Genomic DNA, 21294 nt, shown 5'->3' with positions numbered 1-21294 from the left:
GGTGTAAAAGCTGTTTGGGTCATATCTCATACATGATGGATGACCGAATACCAAAAGGCCTCCTCTTTGGAGAGCTGGAGTCTGGAAAGAGGCTGAAAGGGTGACCCAAATTGCACTACAAGGACATGTGCAAGTGTGACTTAAATGCTCTCTCAATCAATGCAAATACCTGGCATTTTCTTGCCTCAGGCAAGTATGCCTGGAAATAGGAAGTGCAGGAAGCTCTCGATATGTATGAAACCACCTTGGCAAGGACAGCAAAGGATAAGAGAGCACTCAAGAAGATCTGTGCCCGTGATACCAGACTGAAATCTGCCTGCTGCTATGAAGATCTGTGCCCATGATACCAGACTGAAATCTGCCTGCTGCTATTCAGAATCCAGAAAGGATTAACACTCCCTGATTGGTTTGCCCAGGAACAGAAGATGTCTCTTGAATCAGTCCAACAGGGGTGCAAGCCCATGATCTTTTTGGATCGAAGGATGCCTACCACTAGTGGAGGTCCATGGGATATATGCAAATTACTCTTAAGGACATACCAGTGTTTCAGATACATGGCTATTTGTAACCACACAACCTCAACTAGATTCAAATGATTTTCATCCTGACAGTATGTAAACCTATTTCCACAAAATATCTGTAGCACATCATTTAAACTAGCTGTGGCATCACTTTAATCAACTATGGGTAACACATGTGTGTGTGTGTGTGTGTGTGTGTGTGTGTGTGTGTGTGTGTGTGTGTGTGTGTGTGCGCGTGCATGCGCACGCGCACCTGTGTGTGCATGTGTGTGCATGTGCGTGTGCGTGTGCGTGTGCACGTTTGCTCTGGCACTAGTTTTTTTCTGCAAGACTCTGTGACATGGACACATACTTCAGTTTTGTAGGGTGAGCACTGTCTTCTGAGTCAGTCACAGGTTACTTTTAAAGTTCTGGTTTGAGTATACATAGCCTTACATGATCTGGGTCCTCCCTTACCTGAAAACACTCTTGGTTTCATGCAGACCAGAGAAGATCCATATCTATGCCAGTCTGGATCTGTCTTAAATTCCTATATTGTGCATGGAGTCTTTACGGCAGCGTTCCTTTTTGTCTTGTTCTGCAAATTTGAAACATCCTCACCCCACCGGCTACAGGATTCTCCCTCACTGGTCAGCTTTAAGATATCCCATAGAACTAACATTTATCATCTGGCCTACATCTTTCATGGCCACCTATGTTTTACTTATTTATTCATTCGTTCATTCCCTTAATTGCCTGGGTAACTGAACTCGTCAGCTGCAACCCAAGAGCAATTTCTCCATTTGTTACTGAGAAAATTAAATCCCTGTTTCACAGATAATTTTGAAATGATTGTAGAACACTTAGTTTATACTGCATAAAGTATTACATAGGTAATTTTGAAATGATTGTCACAGTTAGTTTACATCTGATAGTAATAAATATTATGTCATGTAGAAATAAACACATTGTAAACGTTTTGCCTTACCAAGTTGCAGAGATTGAATATTTCATGAAATGTACATTAATAACAATTCCTGACATATTTCTATACACACAATTATCAAGTGTCACTGTAATGTGCACATTAGGCCAGTAGAGTTGCACTATTGAGACATCTTGATATTCAAGTGGAAACTGGATACCATGTATTCGTTTCTGAATTGCGAGTTGTGGAAGAAACTTTGAAGAGGAAAGCCTAACACTTGCATGGAGGGAAAGGTATCTTGGTGGCTTTGATTGCCATACACATTTCCTAGGTACCAGTCAGATTTGTTTTATTTAGAGGTTAATTATAACTACCTACTTGCATTTACAAAGATCAATCAGTTTTCTGAGTAGTTCTAGACCTGTTAAATGCATAGAAGATCTGCTAGTTTACAACTGAAGCTAATGCCTGTGGACCAGGAATAAAGGAAGAGAGGTGGCCCTTGTCCAGGAAACAGGACTGTTTGTCAATTTCCCTAAGGGGTCTAGAAGGTGTATGTTGGAAAAAAATGTGTTATTTTTATATTAATTTATTATGATTTTATTACATTGGACTTAGAAATTAAAAACATTAATAACTTGGAACTTGAATTTGTTCTACTGTGTCCTGTGAAAGCATGTTCTAAAAAACATCTTTACGAACTTTGCATTTGACTTGCATCTTTCTGAGATTGTATGTTTTATAATAGCTGTAACACATCTATACTGATAAAATGGGTAAGTACTATATGCATTTAATGTGCATGGTCACCAAAGAACACACAAATGCACAGATACACGCACATATACACAGATAAGCATGCTTAAATGCCCTGACAGTTATAAAGACCAAAGCTCTCCAGATGAGACTGTAATTGCAGTGTTACTGAAGAGATATTTGTCTTATGTATAATAGTCTGTACACCTGTCAAAACCCTTTTTAGGGACTTTTTTTAGAACTGTGTGGGGAGGGGGTACTATGCTGTTGCAGTGGATTTCTGTTATGCTCTTCTGTGAAAGCATATATTCCAATTTTGTCTGTATGTAAAGCATAACCGTCAATATGCTGGCCAGATATGTGCTTGCCCCATTTGTAATCGGTGCACTTACCCACTAAATAAAATAAATAAATGACAGAAAATACAATCATATCTTAATGGTGTTTGAGTGTAGCCCATCTAAGTGCATCATGCAACATCTTTGAATGAGTAATATATTTGTGCAGTCAAATTATATATTTAATGGATTTGTATAGCTAGAATGTGTGTGTCTTTGAATATGCTAATTACAGAGTGACAGTAAAAGAAGTAATACTGCTCCTTGGGGCAGCATGCAATGGTCTACTCATTAAAGGCTGCTGACTGCCCTTTTACTCAATGAAGCCTTTTATTTGGCTAGCCTTTGTTGCACTACTCCTTTACATGCTAGCAAAGATCTTCTTGGCTTAACATTCTGGCTGCTGATTACACTTGTAACTGCATGCAGTTGTAGTCTGTTACTGCTGGCTACAGGCTGCTTCCTTGCTCCTGCACTAAACACTGTCTTACTGCATCATTCCAATGACACTATTAGGTTCTGTTTGCATCCTACTTGTCTGGAGGTGGGAGTGGCACTGTTTAGAAGGAGGCGGAGGGAAAGAGGGAGTGGGCTTGGATATGAGGAACACAGATGCTGATTACTGATGCTGCATTATGTGTTGTTGCTTCCTGTCTGTCTCTCATTTTTCTGTTACTTTCTCTTTCTTCTCCTTCCCTTTACAGTCCAGGCTTCGTGCCTTGGGGGAGTGTGTTCCCCCTCCTCCCCCTGTGCTGCCGTGTGTGAAAGAAACTCCCTGGATTAATTGAGAGCAGGCTCCGGTTACCGAGCAGAAGATGTCTGGGATTCAAGGATACTGCCTGTTGGTACCCTGGCTAATTCTATGCTCATTCAGCCTTGTGGCTACGATTCAGATTCCAGCAGAATGTAAGTCATCCATTTCTTATTCACCTCTATAACTCTTGGGAAATGTTTATCAGGTATTCTGAGAATGTTTTGATGCAGAATGTAAAATAAATGTATGTGTTAAATTATAATGACAAGAAATCACATGCTGATAATATTTAACTGTGTCACTAATTAAGCGCAAGAACAGGGGAACATAAAACATTATAGGCAAGTTGCAACACTCAGAGTGTGTTTTCATTTGCTATTAGTAAACAGATATGAATGTATTTTTGTTTCTTTCTTTCATTCTTAGAATTTATCATGTCTTGGGTTTCTAATCATTTCTATGACATTTTAAAAAGCTGTTCTATGATATTTTCAGTCACATTATTCACATGTATCTCTGCGCAAGTTTTTACATGTTACAGCTTGGGCACATATTTTGTACAATGCATGGAAGTAGAAATAGAGGGATATGGAGGGAGCTCTGATTATGCTGTAGTCATTTAGACAGTTCAGTGCTGTTGAAAAGAGAAGGTAAATTGTGACACTTATAGGAACACCCTTTCCTTTTCTGTATCTTCTCCTCTTTGCATACACCCTCCTCAGCTCAGATTGATTACATTGCTTATTGGTGGGAGTACTTATACAATACTGCACAATCAGTAAAGCAGAGCAGAACATTAAGCTCTAGTTATTAATCATATCCAGCACATGTAATAGTGAGTGCGTAGGTATCAGTCCCGTCTCATAACAATGATCCATAGCTGAGAATAAACATAAATCAGTCAAATCATCTGAGTAAAAGGAACCATTGATTTCAAAGGACCTTCTTTAAGCAGATGAGGTTAAAAACGTACACATTATGGTATATTCTGAGAAACAGAGAGAGTAAGTGCAGATGGGACATGCAAGTATAATACCATAGTTACTTGTAATTATATTAAAATTAATTAATTCATCCATTCATTCATTCTTTTATGTAATACACAGCAGAGCTTTTCTCACTAGGCCTGTAATGAAAATTATCCACAGTCTAGATGGGTAACCAAGCTAACAAAACAGAAATAAAAACAATTAAACAAAGAAACAAATCAATAACTGTCAACAAGGAAGGACAATATGTTCATGCCTTTTATTTAATTTCATCCTAGTGGCATTTTTCTTGTTCCTTGTTATTATTCTGTTTAAGTTCACTTTTGGTTGTGTACACGCCCTTTAAAGGAAAGAGCAACAGTTGTGCTACCTGCATGGTTAGCCATATCAAATAAAGAACAGAGAGTGAGAAGGCTATTGATGGGTGAGGAAGAATACAGACAGGTAAGTTTTGCCTATTGCAATGACAAATGCAAGAAAGCAATCCCCATATATGTTAACTCTGTTCTTTGTAATGGTTTCAGCTTTCTGCCTTCCCTGTGCCTGCTTTGAAAAGACCATGTCACCCCATAGCCACAAACATACCCGGTCCTTTAAAACACAGAATGTCAAGAGTACCTGCTGAACTCATGAAGATGTCACACCAGACAGCAGCCACATATAGGCATGATCAGAGGATTTTCTGTTAATGTATCTGATCTCCCATAGACTAATTGGTTTTACTGACTGTGACAAGCCTCAGGCATACGCAGTCTTTGGCCTTTCTTGTCAGCCACTTAAAACCAAGATGAAGGTCTTGAATTCATGGAACTTTGAGCTGGAGGATACATAAGTAAGAAAGAATCCAATAATTAACTGAAATATTTTAAAAGTAAGCTAGATACAGTATCATGGAAAAATAGTTGTTAAAGCTCTTGGATAAAAACTCAGAGCAATGGCTTTTCAAGTTTGTACATCTAAAATATTTGAAAATCTTCTGCCTTCTGGTAAATGGGACATGTTACCAGTGTATAGTAATGAAAGTGACAACATAAGGAGGGCAAACAGCATCATAATCCCATTTGGAATTACTTGGATGGAATGTGCTATTGGTAAATAGTGAAAGTTTAGTACAACCCATACCTTTGTGCAAGAAAGGTCCTTCTGCAAAGATGTGTCCATTTGTGATTCAGAAACATGTTAGCCATGACTTAGTAAGAGCTCGGTATGTTAGCTATGACTTAGTAAGAGCTCGGTATGTTATCTATGACTTAGTAAGACCTCGGCATGTCAGCCATGACTTAGTAAGAGCTCGGTATGTTAGCTATGACTTAGTAAGACCCCGGCATGTTAGCTATGACTTAGTAAGAGCTCGGTATGTTAGCTATGACTTAGTAAGACCTTGGTATGTTATCTATGACTTAGTAAGACCCCGGCATGTTAGCCATGACTTAGTAAGAGCTCAGCATGTTAGCCATGACTTAGTAAGAGCTCGGTTTGTTAGCCATGTCTTAGTAAGACCCCGGCATGTTAGCTATGACTTAGTAAGAGCTTGGTATGTTAGCCATGACTTAGTAAGAGCTCGGTATGTTAGCCATGACTTAGTAAGAGCTCGGTATGTTAGCCATGACTTAGTAAGAGCTCAGCATGTTAGCCATGACTTAGTAAGACCCCGGCATGTTAGCTATGACTTAGTAAGAGCTTGGTATGTTAGCCATGACTTAGTAAGAGCTCGGCATGTTAGCCATGACTTAGTAAGAGCTCAGTATGTTAGCTATGACTTAGTAAGACCCCGGCATGTTAGCCATGACTTAGTAAGAGCTCAGTATGTTAGCTATGACTTAGTAAGACCCCGGCATGTTAGCTATGACTTAGTAAGACCCCGGCATGTTAGCCATGACTTAGTAAGAGCTCGGCATGTTAGCCATGACTTAGTAAGAGCTCGGTTTGTTAGCCATGACTTAGTAAGAGCTCGGCATGTTAGCCATGACTTAGTAAGAGCTCGGTATTGCCTAACTGGCATGTTGCTTGAATTGCAGTTACTACTGTGACATGCAGATCATGGCTGATTTGCACATCATGACAATAACCTGCTGCTCATGTATGCAGTGACATTCCCCCTCAGTTGCTCTCTCTCTCAAACACACACAACTGCACAAACACATACACAAACACCATAGTCCCTTTATCTGCCTTACCCTACCCTATCTGTCTTCCTGTGGTTCCCCTCATCCCGTACTACTTTAGTGCCATTACAAAGTATGTATATTAGGCCGGGGTGGTTTATAGCATTCCCCCCACCCCCTGTGGTTCCCCTCATCCCGTACTACTTTAGTGCCATTACAAAGTATGTATATTAGGCCGGGGTGGTTTATAGCATTCCCCCCACCCCCAATCTCCTTTATGATATTGATGCCATTACAGCACTATAAAAATTCATCCGTGGTGTCTAGTGCATCCCCCACCATCCAAACCTCATATTACCATTGGTGCCATTATGGAATGTAGAGTAATCCCTGGGGTTTAGTGATTCTCATCTCACCTTGTTTAAGTTGGACAGTTGACTACAATGTGTTGGGAATGGCCATGCAGCTACTTTTCTGAAGACAGTTCAAGTGAGACAGCGCATGATTAATTAGCATATACCTCTCCTCCCCAAATGCCTTATTAGCATTTACCACTGCCACAGGACCACCCCTTCAGAGTGCTGCACATGTTCATGTTAGAAGACTGTGCGTCCCCATGTAAGGGCGGTTGTTGACAGAGGATTGCAGTGTAGTGGTTATTACATCTGTTTTATATGCAGAAGGTTCTGGGTTCAGTTCCCAGTGGAGGCAATATAGGAAAGGTACAATGATGTATACATGGATCTTAAAGAATTCAGTCCAAAATCTCTGGCAGCAAGGTTTGCTTACCATTGTCATTTGCAGTCTCTCTTGATTTAGTGTCTGATTCTTAACGACAGCTCAGAAGCATTTTCTGATTGGTTGGCTGTAACCCATATCTGTTATTTTCACATTACTGTTAGTGGTTCAGTGGATAGCATACACATCTTTGATGCTTTGAAGGTCAGAGTGCTGTGGGTTCTAACCCCAAGCTTGGTGCCTGCATTCATTTTCCAGTATTATGGGGTGCTACATTCCTGAGGTGCCATCCTTCAGTCTAGGGCTGGACAAACCAAGGAGCTGACTGAGCTAGAGCTCCAGGCCCAAATGCCTGAAACAGGCCCTGCTCCTGTCACTCCCAGTTTAGCCTGAAATGCTGTGCCCTTGTTATTCCACATAATCAATCCCCCCTCATATATTTCAGCTCCAGGTCTAGGAGTCTCATAAATCAGCACTGCTTTAGACTAAACATTAAACCAAGTTGTCAAATCTGCCAGAGTTGAAAGAAGTTACAGCATTTAACAAAAAGAGCAGAGGAATTTCTCCCGCTGTTCTGCTTATATTTCTGTAGCAGCATATGTACCACCTTAGACCTTCTCTGAAAATATGCATGTCTAGAGGGAATAACTTAGTCAATAAAATGTAAAAAGAAATAAATGGTGGCCTAGACAGCAGGCATCTCAAAAACAGGTCATTCATGTGTATATTTATATGTGACATTATTCTTTTTGTTTTTTAAACACCTTTTTTGAATTATCACTTGTGGCATAGTCAAACTTATATTTAAATAAAACTAATCAAACTATATTAACAAGTTCACATTTACAAACATTATAGGATATATAACACAAAATGTTATGCATAATTTATGCAACATTATATCAATTATTCAATTCCTGCCTTCTGTTAAACTTCATTCCTCCTCCAAAACATTTTTCTGCATGTATTGTTCCCTCAATTTCCATTTTTTTCTATGTAATTTACTCCTTCCCATTTCTAAAGATCCCACATCCTGTTCTTTTATCTCTGTTAAGATATTCACTACTTCAGATATAGTTGGTTTAGATCTGGAATTCCATTTTCTACTAATTTTTGGTAGTCACCAGAATTACATTTAACAAGGCCTTATTATGTCTCGGCAATTTGGATCCTGTATCAAAGCTCAAAAAATAATTTCCTTGGTTACACTCATTTGCTCACTCAGTATTCCTGACAGAGTACTCTGTTGGGAATTTTTAAAGTCTGGCAACACATTACACTCCCAAAACATATGTTGCCAGTTACCTCTTTCATCCCCATCACACATCCAACATTTGCTACCTATCTGAGCAAAATTCTTTTTAGTCTGCTTGTGATATAAAATATCTATGCAAGCACTTCCAGAAAAAAATCCTAAATCTTCCAGACTTTGTTGCATATTTGGAGGCTATATATACATCCTCCAGTTGTTTGTGAATAGCATATCTAATCTCTCTTCCCAATCTTTTCTGACCTCTTCTGATTGATTCCTATAGTTAATGTGCAATATTTTGTTTATCCTTTTTTTAATATTAGCTTCTGTGCTAGATTCATTTAAAAACTCAACTAGTGCAGGCCTTTCGTTTAGGACTCCCCTATCCTTTTCTATTTGTCTATATGCTGATATAAGTCTCTGATAGTAAAGGCAATCATTAGCCTGCAATCTAAATGTCTTCTTGTCCTCTTCCCATTCTATTATCCTTCCTTCTCTAATTATTTGTTCCCAGTACCCTGCTTCTTTTGCCAGCTTCCTCCAGTAAATTCCAGACCTCTCTTGTCTATTCTCTGTACCCTAAATTGCAGTCATCCCTATCAGCAGAATCTCCTTTCACCATTCACATGTTGGCTTTGTTCTCAGCAGACTTTCTGCTGCTTTATGAATGTAATATTATGTATGACTGCTGTTATTCTCCCCAAGGATCTGTGTCCAAAATCCCACTCTTTCCTTATTTCTTAAATTGCAGCCTCACACACACACTTCATCATCATCCCTTTCCACTTTGAATAGTAGCTTTCTGCTTGTGTTATGTATAAAAGCCTTAACTGTGTAGTTCTGAAATATCCCTTCAAATCAGGTAATCCTAAATGGTAACCTTCTTGTTCTGTTGGGAGGCTCTACTTATCCCATTTGACTCTTCCCCTCTTCCACTTCCAAATAAAATCCTTCAACTCTTTATTCATTACTGTCCACAACTTCTCCTCTGGTTGATAAAATTATGCCTGACCTGTGTATAAAACTAAAGGGACTAAAAACATTTTTATTGCTTGTATCTTGCTATCCATATCCATAGGCAAGAGCTTCCAATTTCTCATTTTTTATGGTATGTTTTGTTTAGTCTCTTCCCGCATATCCTTGGCTGCCATATCTGAATCATTTCTAATCCATACTCCTAAATAGTTCACTTAATCATGTCCCCATAAATATGGGTAGTGCTGGACCAGTCCATGTGTTGGTACATAGTTTATAGCTATATCCTTTGTTTTATCTTCATTAATTTTATATCCCCCAAAAAACTGGAACTGTCTCAGACTATTCCACAATACTGAGATCAGACACAAAATAAGATCATCTGTAAATACTGCCAACTTTTCTTGAACACCATGCAGATTTTATTCTTGTATTTCTCAGTCCAGTCTGTGACAATTTTCTGTGGTATCACAATGAATAAACATAGTATGCTTGTACCTTTCTTACCATAAATCTTGTGGATATTTGAAATAGCATGCTGTATGTTGTGTTTCATTTTAGTGTATTATTTACACCTATACAGTTTCCATATGAGTTTGCTGTATCTATTTACTAAGCATAGCTCATTATGTGTTACTGTGTAATTACCACACAGCATTTGTTGTTGTTGTTGTCGTTATTGTTGTGTTTTCATTTAATCCCATTTTAAATATTCCAAGAATAATTTCTATACTACATTAAAATGGTCTGGTTCCTCATATCTGGATGAGGACACTTACCTATAAATTTAACCCCCATGTGCAACAAGAGAATGTAGTGATTTAGTGTAGCCATACATCCTATTGCATGTTATGTGGTGCACTGTGACTCGACGTTATTGTGAAAAAGATAAGAGATGAAGTGGTGAAGTAGTTATATTAATTCTACCTATGTCTATAACTATATGGTGTCATCAATATAATGTGACTATATTTTATATATATATATATATATATATATATATATATATATATATATATATAAACTATATGGTGTCATCAATATAATGTGACTATATTTTATATATATATATATATATATATATATATATATATATATATATATATATGTGTGTGTGTATATATATATATATATATATATATATATATATATATATATATATATATATCTACTTCAAATGATCTAAGGTTCACAACATCAAACATCTGATCATCAAAGACCAGATGATCGATGTTGTAAAACATCGAACATTCTGAATGGAGATCACCGTGCAGCATGAAATGGGAAAGTTACCATTCTCTTCACTGTAGTCCAGTCTTGGAGTGGGTATATTTAAGTCCAGGGGGTGTGGGGGGTGCAGGGAGGGCTTGTCCCTATTCAAAAACATGATAGAAGACGTTTTCTCTTTTTAGATTTTTTTTTTTAATGTTCGATGTTTTACAACTTTGATCATCTGGTCTTCAATGATCAGATGTTCGATGCTGCGAAACTTCAATCATTTGAAGTAGACCCATCTATCTATCTATCTATCTATCTATCTATCTATCTATCTATCTATCTATCTATCTATCTATCTACCTATATATTTGTTTGTGTTTCTTTGTTTACTGGAAATGCCAAATTAAACAGGACTGTTCAGTAAAACTGAAGCCTGGTGAATAAAACTCAAGTACCATGATTAAAACCCAACTAATTATAACATTGTTTTGTAGACAGTGCATATCTAATGCAATCTTAGTTGTGAAACACTTACAAGGCACATATTACTATTTGCCTTTACAACCTCATCATACTCTGTAAAGGCACATTTATTTACAGTTTGCCATATTCAGTCCAATGGCTTCCAACAGCTGAAGTAAATAATATTTTTCTAGTAAGATGGAATGCTCTAATACTGTTTTGAAAAATCTAGGCAATATCACACTTGCAAAGGTACTTGGTCATAAGATGAAATTTGCATTCTTCTTTAAAGGCTTGTTGGTTGGTGCAGTTTTGGATGATGAAGGTAGTGAATTTGATAACTTTAATATGTAAAACCTAAAACAGCTACTGCTGTTGTTGAAGCAGGTTATGTCTAGTTTGGTGGCAGTAGATGGCCCTTGGGTTTTCTATGGTCATTATTTAGATGTAGTGGTAATACTGCAGGAAAATCCACAATGACTATCGTTATTATTATTATAATTTTATTATCATTATTACTATCATCATCATCTCTTGGCACCTTCCAGGCCCATCATTCAATCCCCAGTTGACAGCACGTAGGCCTATTCCTTCTCTTGTGAAGTCCTAACACATACATCACCCTTTGATGCCTTCCCTGTCCAGTGAGTACTTGATTCAGGAAGCCCTCCTCTCTCCAGCAGTGAAGAGAAAAGGCAGCTAACAACACTAAGTTCTATCACGTCTGAAATGAGAAACATTTTGCTAAAGCTGCTTACTATCGGAGAATTATGTTGTCAGGTCTTGCTTCACTGAGTGTGTGTTTCATTTTGAATACTGTTGATATCATGCAATCTGATGTAAAAAAAAGTCAGTTTTCTTGTAAAAGAACTTTTCTGTTTCAGACAGTTTTGTTTGACCTTAAGCATAGTACATTTGGGGTTTAGGGTCATTAGGGGGATGAAGCCCCACCCCACCAAGGACACGTAGGGGCATAGCTACCTGTGAAATGTTTGTGTTTCCTATGATGGTTTCTGCATACAGTGTTTTGTAGATGAGATATTTTTTTCCCATGGGTCATTGGCTGTCAACAAAAATAGATAATTTTGAATCTAACCAGGCCACTGACAGGCCATTATCCTTGACTTTTTTTAGTTTCACCCCATAGCCCTTTCCCTGCTGGAAATCATTGTTATGTTGAACCTAATGTAGGTGGATACTACCATAAAGCCACACCCCTCAAGCAGAGTGATAACAATTATTGGCTGGGCTCATGCTTGCCCCATCATTATTACATGAAGCTGCACTGCAGTCTGTATCCCCTCCCCCAGGGCACAGGTGAGCATCCTACTACAATCCCTCATCAGATGAAGCGGTGTTGGAGTTTTACTGTAAAAGCACTTATTCCTTCAATAAATAATTTAAGTGAGTTTTTGCATCTTTGTCATCTGCCTTGTGTTCCAGATACAGCATTCTTGTGGATTGGACTTGTGGTGTTGCTTATATTTGGATTTGCTCGAGTATTTGGTAGCTGTTTTTCTGAGATTATTATTTATTTATTTATTTGACATTTGTTTACCAAGGTGGTCTGGGTCTACAGAACCCATTTTCAGCAAAGGCCTTGGAAGAAAAGCTGTACATACAGTACAATAAAAATACAGTAAAATCCAATACAGTACAAATCACATTAGAAACTATACAAAATAGAACAAACTATATCACACGATGTTACAATATATACTACAGATCTAGATGATTCTATAGAGTTAAAAACATTATAGACAATAATAGCCACTCTCACTATACATGATGTAGTGTCCAAAAAATAGTATGTAGGTAGTGCAATGTGTGACACTGACTGCTATAGTACATGACAAAAAATAAATAAATAGATAGAATGTTAGTTTCAGTTAGGAAAATAGTAACCAGAAAGTTAGTAGAAGCAATACAGTCTGAGCAGTAGCTTAAGGACATGGTATAGAAACACAGAAGGAGTAAGAAGAGACTTAGGATCTTGCAGACTGTGAATGATTGATATGCGACAGAAGAGGAGGTTGAGGCTAGTGTGGAAGAAGAGGAAGTGCTGAGCACCAGGCAGGCTTTATGTAAGAGCAGAGCCATGTCTTTTTGAGATGATTTTTTAAAGAGGCTTTGAACTGGGTTAGGCCAGCCATAGACATGGTAGCTAGAGGGAGTGAATTCTAAACTATAGAGACAGAGTATGAATACAGAGAGTGACCTGGTTTTCTTGTGGGTGTTGAGATAGCTAAGAGATATTTGTCTTCTGATCGTAGGGATTGATTTGGTGTGTAATTTGTGACTAGATTGGCTAGTGCAGGGCAGGCAATAGGCTTGAAAATAAGGTTGTGCAAGGTGGATAGCTGAATAAGGGCAAGTTGGTTGGGGAGTTCAAGCCAGTTTAATTCTAGGAGTGGTTTACAGTGGTGTGTTTATTTGATAACTATAATAATATAGTATGATGTTTTAGTGTTGGCCTTTTCAGTTTACATAAGGGGATCGTTTCTCTATGGCACAGCTCTTAGAAATGCTGCTGTTGTTTTATAGGTCCCTAACAGCCTTTTTGCAGATGTATTTTGAGAGGTCTGTGTAAGTTATATGCCAGTACATACGTTTGGAAAGAATTTGTGATATTGCAGTTATTTTCCTTTTCTGGCTAAGACAGTTTTTATATGTTATACAAAGCACTAAGCTTTTTACTGGTCATAGTTGCACCATTTTGTAAGTGCAGTAATAACATCAGCCTAAAGGTTAACATGATGTACTGTGAATGAGCTCTGTACATCCAGCATGCAGACCTGAATGCAATTTGTACAGCTTTGTTTCTGTGCATGCACTCTGACCTAGTCTACTTCACTTGGCATTACTAAAATCTACAGTTCCCTAATATTATTGACTCAAAATAACTGATGTGCCTACATTTTTCAGAGACATTGGCCAGTTTCATTCCCAAGTGCAACTGCCTTAAGAGATCTCTCAGTTCCAATTTGGTTTGGTTCTTCTGGTTAGCTAGTATGCAAGTCAGCCTTACTGATAGAAAAACAAAAGTTCTTATTTATTTATTTTCTGGAGTAGACCACTGATCTCCATGGACCTTTTTCACAGTGAGCCTGGGAGCAGTGTCTGTTTAAGTGACGTGCTCAGAGTCATACAGTTAGACAATAAAGGCTGAGGCAATCAAACCTTACAAATCCTTATATCTACCTCCCCAGTTTAAACCATGAGATTAAGCTGACTCACTAGCAAAGAGGCCATCATTTCGTCTGTGACAGTAGCAAACTGAAACAGATAATGAATCAATTGCCACTAGGGGCACCCAGTATGTAAGCAACTGACATTTCCTATAACTGGACTGTCCTCTCTGGCACTGATGGAGTAGGTGGGAGGAGGATTAAAACCAGGAATGAAGTGGCACCTGGCAAAGAGTGTATGTGCTGCTCAGATTGGCATAACAGTTGGTGAATGGAGCACAGCCTCTGATGTCACTCCATGCTGCATCCCCTTCAGAAGTAAAATATGCAACATAGTGCAATATCAGTGCCACTATCTAGGGGGACTCTCAGGTTATTCTCCTGCCATCACATTATGTGGCACTAGTACTTATTCTCCTGCCATACATTATGTGGCACTAGTACTTATTCTCCTGCCATACATTATGTGGCACTAGTACCTATTTTCCTGCCATCACATTATGTGGCACTAGTACCTATTCTCCTGCCATCACATTATGTGGCACTAGTACCTATTCTCCTGCCATCACATTATGTGGCACTAGTACCTATTCTCCTGCCATACATTATGTGGCACTAGTACCTATTCTCCTGCCATCACATTATGTGGCACTAGTACCTATTCTCCTGCCATCACATTATATGGCACTAGTACCTATTCTCCTGCCATCACATTATGTGGCACTAGTACCTATTCTCCTGCCATCACATTATATGGCATTAGTACCTATTCTCCTGCCATCACATTATGTGGCACTAGTACCTATTCTCCTGCCATCACATTATGTGGCACTAGTACCTATTCTCCTGCCATACATTATGTGGCACTAGTACCTATTCTCCTGCCATCACATTATGTGGCACTAGTACCTATTCTCCTGCCATCACATTATGTGGCACTAGTACCTATTCTCCTGCCATCACATTATGTGGCACTAGTACCTATTCTCCTGCCATCACATTATGTGGCACTAGTACCTATTCTCCTGCCATCACATTATGTGGCACTAGTACTTATTCTCCTGCCATACATTATGTGGCACTAGTACCTATTCTCCTGCCATCACATTATGTGGCACTAGTACCTATTCTCCTGCCATCACATTATGTGGCACTAGTACCTATTCTCCTGCCATCACATTATGTGGCACTAGTACCTATTCTCCTGCCATTACATTATATGGCACTAGCACCTATTCTCCTGCCATCACATTATGTGACACTAGTCTAGTCATTAATTCGGTTGAATTATAAAGAATTTAAGAGCTTCCAGGAATACTACAACCATTTATACTGGCAATGAAAGAAAAAAAGTACAATAAAAAACAGCAGATGCCTTCCACTGAAACCAGAACCCTAAATAAGCTGAAATGCTTCTCTTGGCCTACACCATCTTATTGTCAGTACTGTATGAATTTAAATGATGTTTTTTTTTTCATTTTTTTCTTGCAGAATATAAAATAATAGCCTTTCTGACTTTTCTAACTACATAGACCACATCAGCACATTAGGGTTGCCACCTTTTCAAATGCCCAAAGTAGGACATTCTTTTGCAGAAACATGAGATTTTGCTGGACAAAACATATCCACAGTCAGTGAAAAGGACAGAACTTCACTTTTGGCCCAAATAAAAGTTTATTCTTATAGTATTTCATCTACTTATGCTATGTCATATAACATTTAAGTGTTTCAGATACAAAATAACTGTTTCATGCAACCAATAAAGAAAACTTAGGAAATATTTTTCTGTACTAAAATCTCACGACATTTGCCATTTTTAGGGTTTTTTTCCACAGGACACAACTGCCTATAGAGGGACGGTCCCTTGCAAAGAGGGACAAGTGTTAACTCTACAGTACATCAGCTCAGTGACTAGAAAAATTAGATAATCATAGCATCAGACTCCACCCTCTCTGTCCATAGAATTTGTTTTTCCCTGCTATAGACCCAGTTGTTCTATACCAGTGCCCCCCTTACAACATACATACATGCTGACATCTGTGGCCCATGCTTCCTGATTCAGAAATGCATGTCATGGATTTTCATCACTTCCTGCAAAGCAAAATGTGCTATCTATCATTTGTTTTCAGTAAACTTTGTCTGAAATTAATAGCACCTTCTCTGTATTCTAGAAATCCATATTCACTTATAAATATCTCTTCTGCTGGCCCTGAAAGAAATAGGTTTAATTCTTAACTGTGACACCAAAGACTGGGATTTGGTGATAAGCCCAAGCTGGTGAAATATTGGTCAGGGTCACACACACACACACATATATATATATATATATATATATATATATATATATATATATATATATATCTTGTGTGTGCGTGTGTACATATATGTGTGTGTATATATATATATATATATATATATGTGTGTGTGTGTGTATCATTATGACTACTGTTTAATACTAATGTGCAAGAATCAGAGTAAACTCTAAGAAGGCTTCTTTCTTACATTTCTATTAAAATGTATAGTATTGCAGAACACAAAATACCCATATATTAAGAGATTCATCCTCATCCCTGTAGCAAGAATCAAATGTTTGCAAGAAAGATTTTGAAGCAGTGTCTGTCTTTGCAGTCCAGCAGTTTCAGACGGGGCTGTAATGAGCTGATATTAGGTCATAGTTCAAAAGGAGGAATCCCATCAGTGTAAAGAAGAGTCCTAGGAGGTGAATCCGGTCAGGAGCAAAATGCAGCTGGAAAGTCTTAGCAGTGACAGTCAAGCCCACCACAGCTGAAGATGAGACTAAACAAACAACAGAAGGCATTAAACAGCACATACTTCAGTCCCAGGTGTAGCCTCTGCATATTTTCAGACGAGCGTGAAATGACAATGCCATGATGAGTGGGTCACAAAAGGGCTTCCTTATAAGGCTTTCATTGAACTTTATTCACCTAACAGCAAACATTAATATGTGACCTTATTACGTTGGCCAAGGCAAAAAGAATGCCTAATATATCCAGTTTAAATTGCATCTTTGTCAGTTTTTGTGATTGAAGTGAAATGTACTATTTTGTTTTTTGTGCTTGTGTGGTAAAATATACAGATGACTGGGTGACAGAAGTGCAGAAACTGCCACACAGGCAAAGGTGCACAACTAAAAAAATGAGTGACATAATTACAAAGTAAGAAACCATTAGCAGGCCTGATTACTTGGCATTGTTTATTTGATGGCAGCAAAAGACAATTAGCTTATCTAGCCTGCCCTTTAAGTACATTTCATATTTTATCTCCCCTCTGTCCCTCATTTTTTATCCCATTTCTCACCTCTCTCATTCACAATTCAGTTCCTCCTCGGCCATCTTGTCTGGGAGTCTGTCCCACGGATCGATATCACTCTTCATGAAGATGTACATTCACAAATCCATGGAGCAGTTGGTCCCTAAAGTCGATTCCTTTGCCTATCTCTCTGTCTGTCTTTATTCTTTTTTTCCAGATGGCCCATTCACATCTTCCCACCATGATCCTATGCATCTGTATTATATCCTGTCAGTCCCTTCTAGTTTCCATTGGGAAAAACTTAGGTTTTCACATCCACTCGGCCACCATCTTCCTTCACAGGGCAAGGCCTGTGGACATTACATCAGTCCCTGTCCCTTAAAAAGCAGGAGCTCTGTCACAAAGCACAGCTCTGCGAACTTTTTCATGGAGATTATTGTCATTGTGCAATGTAACAAGTTTAGTATGAAGAGCTTTCCTGTATGTTGACTTTAACTGAATAAACATGTGCCTGCCTTGTGCTAGAAATTTGCTGGCCACTGTCCATTCACTTAACCATTAGATTACACTGTTTAACCCATATATTTTGTATCCCTAGCTTCTTCTTGTCTGCATTTAGTAAATTAAAGAAAGCCTATTCTACATTGTGCCTTCTTGCTACACAGCCAATACCAAACACACAGAAATAAATGAAGCCATAGCCAACCAGTTCGGGTCTATATTAGATTTTCAAAACTTTCATAGAGCAAATCACTATAGGTCGACACCTAGTGATCAATCTAAGAAATAATCGAAAATCTAAAAAAAAAAAATTTAAAACACAGAAACATAAAGTAAAGGGTGTATAGGCAGTGGGGCTTTCCCCCTGCCTACACTCTTCACTTTATCTTTTTTTTTTTTTTTTTTAGATTTTCGATTATTTCATAGATCGATCACTAGATGTCGACCTATAGTGATTCGCTCTACGAAATTTTCGAAAATCTAATATAGACCCAACCAGTTCAATATGCACTTTATACTGACTGTACAGTCATTAACCAACCCAGTGACTAATCAAGCTCTTGAGGTCCCTACTCAATCAAATTACCTTCTTCAATATATTTCTCCTTCTAACCAGTTTGCACAGATACCATCAAAAATACTATAGCAGCTAAAGCTATTGCATTTCCAGTTTCAGTTCAGATAAATTGACCCATATCTGAAAATAAAATCCCCTTTTTATGGAAGAAATCATTCATTAATTTTAGTGCACACGTGTAGAATCAATACAAATCTTTCAAACTATAGACCAATTGCCATTTTGTCATCCTTGTCAAAAAATTAGAAAAATGTATTAATGCACATGTTCTCAACTATTCAGTAGATAACCAGTTCCGTCTTCATCCCAAAATGGTTTCTGTCCTCATCATAGCACAACTGCCATGCTGCTGAATTTTGCTAATGCTGTCAACACCCATAGAAATGCCAGAATCCTTGTCTCTACCATCTTCCTAGACTTATCATAAGCTCTTGCTGTTAACACTGCCTGTGATGATAAGAGGTACCGTCAGCCATGCCAGGAGAAGTAAGGTAGTGGATGTATAACTTATGACAGCACAGATAGCTAGAATTTTGTAAATAATTATATGTCATTTGTATATCAAACTGATTTGTACAGATGCTTGTGCTGAAAATGTATTTGTAAGGTTTGCTTGTGTTAAAATGTTTTAACAGTGTGCTCTACTGGAAGGAAAAGAAATGTGCATGTATTATTGCAACTGAATTAAATGTATACATTGTAACAGCAAGTACTGAACGGAAACAGGTTAATCCACCTGACTTTGAAAAATATTCTTGAAATTAAATTTCTTTATGGGTTAAGCCATAAAGATATTATCCAACAGTTTTGAAGGGAGCCAGAGACACAATGTCTACCCTAATTTCCTGTGTTTTGTTTGTAAGCCAGTTTGCTATCCAATGAGTTACATTCAGATTAACATTTAGGTGGGAGAGTATGCCAACAATACTGGAGTATCAAATGCCTTTGTGAGGTCTCCATGTACAGTGTCTAGCAACTTTCCCTTATCCATTACTTCAGTAACCTTCTCAAAAAAAAGCAACCAAGTTAAGCAAACAAGACCTGCTCTTGACAAAATTAAACTAGCTTGGTTCAAGAGTTTGAAGGTTACTTATGTTCTTATTTATTAATTACATACACACACACTAAATCTCTCCCAAAACATTCTTTCCTGGTTCTCAAGTTATCTGTCATATAGCTCTCAGGCTGTGAAATGGAAAAAAAGCACCTCGCCTTTCTTACCCACCCTACGGGAGTACCACAAGGGTCCATCCTCGGACCAATGCTGTTTAATATTGTTATCAATAACTTTAACTCTGCTATTCCTAATGCCAAAGTCATCCAATATGCAGATGTCTCTACACTTGTCTGCTCTGCCACTAACCTCCCTGAACTCCTATCTAAAATTCAGACTGCCTTTTCAACTACTGAGATCCGCATGCATCAGAATCACCTTTCTCTCAATGGTAACAAATCTAAAATACTACTAGTCATACCCTCAAAATCTTTCTCTTTTGATAAAATTTCCTTCCAAGTCCTTAGCCAAAGCAACTCTCCAATTGAAGTTGTTCCCTTTGCCAAACTACTCGGTGTAACTATAGACGAACACCTCAAGTTCGACATCCATATTCAGCAAAATATAATGAAAACCCACCAAAAACTAGGTATGCTATACAGGAACAGCCAATTCCTCTCTACTTCTACCAGGCGTAATCTGGCCTCCTCTTACCACCTTCCCTCCCTTCTGTATGGCACTCCATTACTAACTAACCTATCCTCTTCCATCACTTCCAAACTTGAAAGCTGTTATAACAAAATTTCTAAATTTGCCACCAAAGCCAAACATTCCTGTCATCACTGTGTTACCCTCCAATCTCTCAGCTGGTTAGAATTCACAAATTACCTCGAGTTCTTCCGGCTCACTACAATACATAGACTAATATTTACTCCAATCAAATGCCCCGCTCTAACATCCTTCCCCCATACAACCCAAATAGAACTGTCAGATCTGAACACCAAAACTTACTGTCCACAAACATAAATGTCCTGCTGGACAACTTCTCCTCTCCTTCTCCTTAGGTAAGAAATCAAACTCTCTCCCTTCCACACTAAGGACAATGTCAAACACAAACAACTTCAAAATTCAGTTTTACACCTACCTCTCCTCCAAATGGAAATGTAACTGCATTCTCCCTACCTAGAATTCTTTAACAAAAGCCTTGGGCGGGTATCCTCCTGAGTTCCTAAGCACCTTATAGTTGGCTTTAACCTTCTATAGCTAATTCCTATACGATCTCTCACACTCTGTAAATATTGCAAATAGCTTTTGACTTTAACTCTGTGAATTTGTTAAAATGTATCTGCACGATATTTTTCCACTATGGGCAATATTGCTCACATTGTATTATTTGATATGTATTTTTGTACTTGTACTTTTATTTTTATTGGACTCTTATCTTTACTCTAATCTGTTTCATGGAGCTTTTCTCCCCGAACCTCAACTGAAAACGGGCTCTCTGGGCCCATTGAACTTCCTCGGTAATCAAACTGGAAATTATATAAACACACACACGCATAATGTATCATACAGCAAATGCTCAAACTAGAACATATAAAAAGGGTAATCTTAGTTCAAATATAAAATGATCGAAAAACAAAAAAACTTTTTTGCAAGAGGACGAGCCCACTTGCACTTCTAGCACCCACTGCTATTTATATATTAAAACAACTCTAAATTGCACAACAGTGGAGAAGTGGCAAATTC

At 38.1% G+C, this 21294-nt stretch overlaps 1 protein-coding gene across 5 annotated transcripts in view; it reads left to right on the top strand.

Moving 5' to 3' along the window:
• Positions 1-21294, top strand: part of L1CAM (L1 cell adhesion molecule) — a 2005704-nt gene that overhangs the window by 857992 nt on the left and 1126418 nt on the right. For all 5 annotated transcript variants that reach the window (XM_044080361.1, XM_044080360.1, XM_044080358.1 and 2 more), the window contains exon 3: positions 3227-3428. In XM_044080361.1, the coding sequence (XP_043936296.1) occupies positions 3338-3428 (91 nt within the window). In that variant the 5' untranslated portion in view covers positions 3227-3337. The remainder of the gene's footprint in view (positions 1-3226; positions 3429-21294) is intronic.

The sequence above is a fragment of the Protopterus annectens genome, chromosome 8.part0 (assembly GCF_019279795.1).
Source record: "Protopterus annectens isolate FY-2018-M chromosome 8.part0, PAN1.0, whole genome shotgun sequence".
NCBI classification, from domain to species: Eukaryota; Metazoa; Chordata; order Ceratodontiformes; family Protopteridae; genus Protopterus; species Protopterus annectens.
The sequence above is the reverse complement of the archived record's forward strand: the minus strand, read 5'-3'. Positions and strand labels throughout refer to the sequence as shown.